Consider the following 6,145-nt stretch of genomic DNA (forward strand, 5'->3'; position numbering starts at 1 on the left):
GCATGTGTGCGGCGTTTGCCAGCTTCTAATGTGTAGGGGGGGGGGGGTCGGTTGGACCCCCCCCCTTGCCGTTTGGCCCCTGATCGAGCTAGAGCTTCGCGGAAAAAACGAGCGTGTTGCCCGTGACGAGAGGAAGCCGATGATACCCAATTTTAAGGTCCTAGGTCATTGGGTGACCTTCCAGGTCAGGTCAATGACCCAAAGTCGGGAAAATCGGGACCTGTTAGAAAGTCGTAAAGTGTGGCTTCTAAGGGGTTTTTCGGGGTGCTGATCACGAATATCGTGTTAGTTTTGACCACAGATGATGTCTTTAAGCATTTAGACTAGGTCGGGTCAGGTCAGGTCAGGTCAACCAGTAGGCATCGTGACGGGTATTCGTAGTACGTGTCAACCGCCTCTGACAGCTTCGTAACATGTTACGAAGGCACCAAAACTACTTCGTAAATGTTCAAATGGTTGCTAAATTCGAATTCAGCTCCAAAAACTAGCCTAGAAACATGTACAGCTCGAAAAAGTGAACCGAGGTCACCCGAGGTCACCAAAGGTCAATGACCTGACCTGACCTTCAGGTGACCTTGACACCCACCCTAATGCATGGAAGCAACATCAAATCACATGTTTGAACGTTTGAAACCACGAAAAGCTTGCAAACGCGCGGCTAATGCGAGCCGACATACGCAGAATCGCGATTCTGGCCAAACATGGTCTCGGAAAAGAGGTCACAGGTCAAAGGTCATTTTGGTCAGGGTCATGAAATTTTTAGGGTAGGTGTAAAATTGATCAATGTGAGGGTACTGAAAGTTTCGTCGCGATCGGCCGCTTTTTACGCGAGTTATTCGCGAAAAACCATGGGGGGGTCCATCCGACCCCCCCCCCCCTACACATGCGAGGGTTAAATTGTGCCCGACTTTATAGATTGGATGACCAGGAACACGGTTCTGGCATTTATTTTTCATTAAACATCTTAGGCTTCCCATATTCCAAACACAAACTTTCAAATATGTGACGTCACAGCCCAAAATTCCCTCCCCCAGGCCACATTTCTGTCATAAACTGATTCTTTTTACTCTGTAGGCACCACAACAAAGTTCAGACCAAGTTTTAAGCGATTTTTCAACGAACAAACCCATTTAAATCAGAATGACTAAACGAGGTGACGTCACACTAACGGTCGCTCCATGTTGAAGATAGGGCCTTGTACAAGGCCCATTTTCAAATGAAGGGAACGAATTTCTTCAACACCAAGAGGCCGCGGGGGTTGCAACCTAGATAGATAGTGGTTTCTGAACCTCGCCGCAAACTGGCTATTTCAACTCAAACCCCATGTTAAAGGGGGATAGTCCCTTTAAATTTGCAAATTGAGTCTGCAGATGTTTGTTTTTCAATTTTATGTGACGTCGCCCTGTGTCCATCGTGCGGTTGTTAGATGCACGATGTAGCCCTCGCTTGTCTGGAGGCGAGCTATATTGTGTCCGTGATTGTCTTCCATTCTCCTGGCGTTAAGCTCGTACACCGACATTTCTCATTTGCCTTTGCCGTCCGCTCGCACTAGTTAACTTGCTGTGTATGCGTTCTAACCTCCGCCGTTCGGCTATACTACTCAGCGTCTGGTCGTACTACCTTGGCCGTTTTGCTACCACTGCCACTCGTTCGTGCTAACTACTTATGCTTTGGTGCTTGTTCTGTTCTCTGCCGTTTGGTTGTACTACTTCCGCCGTTCGGTCGTATTACATGTGCCGTTGGGTTTGCCCTCTCGGTCGTACTTAGTAGTCTGCCGTTCTGTCATGCTACCTCGGTCCTTTGTTTTGTCCTCTGCGGCTCGGCCGCCAGTGATGCATATCTCTGGTGTTCAGTCAAACAGCCGTCACCTCCGACAGTTTGGCTGTCGGCCTCCGAGCCGTCACCTCCGACAGTTCGGCTGTCGGCCTCCGAGCCGCCACTGATCTCCCGGGGTCGTCCCGATCGTGCGGTGACGACCAACTAATGACCGCTGTCCGCCGCCCGCCCCGGCCCACCGACTGCCCCAGCCGGGCTGCGGGCCGGGCTCACCCGATCCGCGACCAACCCACCGCCGGGCCGGGGCGCCGGCCGTCCACGGCTACACGCTGCCGGCTCCATCGCCATTCACAGACGGGAACTGGGCGAGTTGCGGTCCGGAAGGGGATGACTTCCGGTCCGGAAGGGGATGAGTTCCGGTCCGGAAAGGGATGAGTTCCGCTCCCGACGCTCAGAAGAGGCGCCTGTGGTTCCCCGGAAGTGTGTTCTCGGGGAGGCAAAATGGCGGCTGTTCTCCAGGATAGAGAATAGGATGGCTAAGAGCCAGTGCTCTGCTGTGAGGAGATGGCTTTGGGTTGTATTACCTCAGTGTCAACAGAGGAAGTGGTCCCGTCTCCGGGCCATCCTCATATATGGCTGCGCGGTCCGCGCCCTTCCCTGCGGCCGCTGAACAAATGCCAGTGTGCCCACTCATTTCCATTCAAAACAAAGAGGTGAATCGTTAACTAAAGGGGTACGACATCTCGTAAATGGGTATTTCAATGATATGGTAATATCGTACATCTTTATGACAAATGAGGGTTTATAGAATTTGCTATACTCACGTGAATATTGGGGCTAGGCCTATAAGGTGTACTAGTTAGCAGATTCTATAATAAGCCAATTGGATATATTTCTTTTATAGTCGTTTAGATGTTTCGTATTTTGTACGTGTTATAATTTATTTGAAGTACATCACAGCTGGTAGCCATCAAACACCCATGCAACAAAATAGGTACGTCGTCAGAGGTCTGTTCTATCCAAACCTTAACACTTTACAGCCAAACCCATCGATGACAACATCGAACGAGCAAATGTAAATAGACACATACCTACTTACATACCTACGCTTCCATTGACTTTGAACATAGTGTTCCGAAAATAACACGTGTCTTTGGGTCATCCTCGCATCTCCATTGCTCACATTGCCGGTTTAGTGAGCCATTCTTTGTCTCATTCGCGTCCATGTCAACAGTCCGTCGTGCCCAACCCCTCTCCAAAGAGTGTCATTCCTATTGCGTTTTGACCATCATCGACAGCATTAAGCTCGGTACACAAGTAGACAGTGTAGTCTGCACACAGCGCACAGTGGACACACCGAAGGGGTTGATGTTCTCGGAGAGCGGCCACACTCGTCATTTCCACCGTACACATATCCAGCACTAGCCCTGGCGCTCAAACGCCCAGCAAAAGGGGCGAACAGCGGGACAATGGCGCCTGCCAAAAAGTTTTTTTTCAACATTACTATGCCTCGTGAAAATGAACAACTTGTTTGACCCCTCTCCTGAATACATTAAAACACATCATAGACCAGCGCTGGCGTACACTCAGACACAACGTTGGTGGCTCTAATGACGCCTTCTTTTTAGAGACATCAAAGCCAAGCCGATAGATACAAGTTAATTTGACTATCCGCGACCGAAATAGTAACTTATTGGCGATAAAAAAAGGTGGATATAGCTCGTTCTGAAGAGATAACACGTCAAGAATGGCGTACTCTGAACACAACACATGGTCTCACATCACGCTCCTGTTGACATTAGCGTAATGTACACGCATCGGAAAACAGCACAGTCATTGCAATACATGCACATGGAGGACGCATGCCGTCCGCAATAGTAACCAGTAGACAACAGGGCTACTACAGTCCATTTCGGAGCCACACGTTACGGCTCCGCGGTACGTTGATGACACGTCTCCGCTCCGCTCTGTCTGGTGGAGACGGGGCGCGAGTGTCGCCCAGCGGGGCGCGACATCAGATCATTTGTGGTGGAGAACACAGTCCAGTGGGCCGCAGTGTCCGACGGACTGACCGATCGGGCTCACGGCGGGCCATCGACAGAGACCCAATTACTTAGTGAACAAGTCCACTCGGCGCCGGTTTTGGCTACCGTCCATCGGGAGGCTGCGATTTGGCTCGGTGAGGAAATCAGATGTGCTTAGCTGAGCGGCAGGGTCATAGACCAGTCGTCTTTGCCTCACAGTTCAGTCACAGGTCGTCGTTGCCTGTGTGTCAGCCTCAGCTCCAGTCTCAAAGACCATTCTCACTTTGCAGGCATTTGGCCGTCTCACACCGGCCTCTTGGCCAACCGCAGCGGCTGGTCGGTCAGAGTTCTGCTCAACTTCTGAGTAGTTGAAAAGGTCACCTGTCCAGTCACCAGACATCCAGCCTCAGCCTATCTAGACTAAGCCGTCCGTGCAGTCGGTGAAGCTGTCGAGGACTGCTCAGGGACATCCAGCAGCAGAGATCCGCCGACCCACGGCAGGGGTCCGACCACCTGCGGTTTTTCACCGAGGTGCTACCGTTCCCTTGGAAAAAAAAATCCTGATCGGTCCCGCAGCAGGGCTGACCTCAGCATTGGACCGGCTGCGGCGCGCCGGCGGAGCGCAGCACCCGCAGCGGGATCTCGGTGTGGCCGTTCTGCCGCAGGCTGGTGGCCGCCGTGGTGGTGGTGCGCAGTCCGCGCTGGGTGCCCGCCAGCAGGGTGGTGCGCGTGTTGCGGCCCGGCTGCAGACTGCCCGGCGTGCCCGGCCGACAGAGCAGCAGCTGCCGCAGCCGCCGCAGCGCCAGCTTTATCTCCGGCATGCGCGCCGCGTAGATAACCGGGTCGACCAGACACTTGAGCACGACCAGCGTGTTGGTGGTGATGGCCATCTCGAGGTGGGTGCGCCAGTGCAGCTGCCGCGGGTGCATCGAACAGTCGTAGCAGATGAGGATGAACGTGACGACCGCCGGCATCCAGCAGAGGATGTACGTGCCTAGGATGAGCAGCGTCGTCACCACAGCTTTGACGCTGCTCTTGAGCTGCGACGAGTTCTGGTTGCGCAGCGAGCCGCGCTGATGCTGGCGTACCATGATGAAGATGTGTGTGTAGGCGAAGAACATGCAGATGAGCGGCACGAAGAAGAGCGATGCCACCACACGACGGAACGTGCTGAACGGCAGAAAGTCGAGCGAGCAGCCGTCGGCGCGGAACCCGCCCGCCGCCGCAAAGTACACCAGGAAGAAGAGGATGGGCACCAGCCACAGGAAGCCGATGGAGGTGAGCACGCGGCCGCGCGTGATAAGGCGCGCGTAGTGCAGCGGGCGCAGGATGCCCACGTAGTGGTTCAGCGCCAGCGCCAGCAGGTGGGCGGCCGTGGAGATGACGCCTCCCAGCCGGAGCGCCTCCAGCACCAGCGTCGGACAGCGGCTCAGCGTCTCCACGCCGAACCCGACCGGCAGCAGGCTGTTGACCACCAGACCGAGGCCCAGGATGGAGGCGGCGTACGCGTCGGCGCCTGCCAGGCTCACTGAGAAACACATGGTGGGGCTGAGCGGGCGCCGGATCAGGCGCGCCGACACGCAGATGCTGAGGTTGATGACGGTGCCGATGACGCAGAAGACCAGCATGATGGGCACGGTGATGAGGTAGATGTTGCGCCGGTGCTCGAGCTCGCCCTGGCGCAGCTGGTTGCGGATGTGCAGCGCCAGCAGGTGACGCAGCACGGTCTCGTTCACCGTGCCGTTCGACGTCTCCAGCAGCTCGTGCAGTGGCCCGAACTCACTGAAACGGGGAGCGCAGCGCGTGCGTCATTTACGGAATTATGCAAGTAACAGTCACAAAAGTAATAGAAATGCTGGATGGAAGCTGGTGGCTGAGCTTATAGTTAAATAGAACACTAGTGAAGTTCAGCGGATGTATGTAAACGAGAGCAATGTTACCGACGACATCTCTTTCATTTTCAAACTTCTGAATATCTCACGCATCTAGTTACTTGGCACAGTTCTAAGCTGTTACAAATTAGGTCGGATTTTTTGGAGTTATATTGAAATGAAATATAAGTGAGTGATTTGTGCCAGGTTGTAATAACTAGCATTCAGGTCTAGGGGCAGCTTTCTACAAACTAGCACTCAAATTATTTGTCACCCTATAATACTAGTAGATAACTTGGCCTTGAGACTTATTTAAACTTATCTCATTATATGCTTATTCGGATGATTATGCGATATTTTGAAGGGTATACGGTGCTTTATATACCCATATACCCGTTGTTTTATTGAATAAAGGCTTACCTACCTCAAAGGCCGGAAAGGGCTCACTATCGGAGGGACACGACTTAGTAGTGG

The 6,145-nt window shown here is 53.1% G+C and overlaps 1 protein-coding gene across 1 annotated transcript; it reads right to left on the bottom strand.

The window, feature by feature from the left end:
* Positions 1-3,608: 3,608 nt before the first annotated feature.
* LOC122376023 (adrenocorticotropic hormone receptor-like) lies at positions 3,609-5,587 on the bottom strand (the record flags this gene model as incomplete). The annotated part of the gene is made up of 1 exon (XM_043355678.1): positions 3,609-5,587. A coding segment is annotated over one exon (1,200 nt), but the record flags the coding sequence as incomplete, so codon positions are not given.
* Between the last annotated feature and the right edge of the window lie 558 nt (positions 5,588-6,145).

This window comes from Amphibalanus amphitrite, unplaced genomic scaffold, assembly GCF_019059575.1.
Source record: "Amphibalanus amphitrite isolate SeventyFive unplaced genomic scaffold, NRLGWU_Aamphi_draft 001988F_arrow, whole genome shotgun sequence".
NCBI classification, from domain to species: domain Eukaryota; kingdom Metazoa; phylum Arthropoda; class Thecostraca; order Balanomorpha; family Balanidae; genus Amphibalanus; species Amphibalanus amphitrite.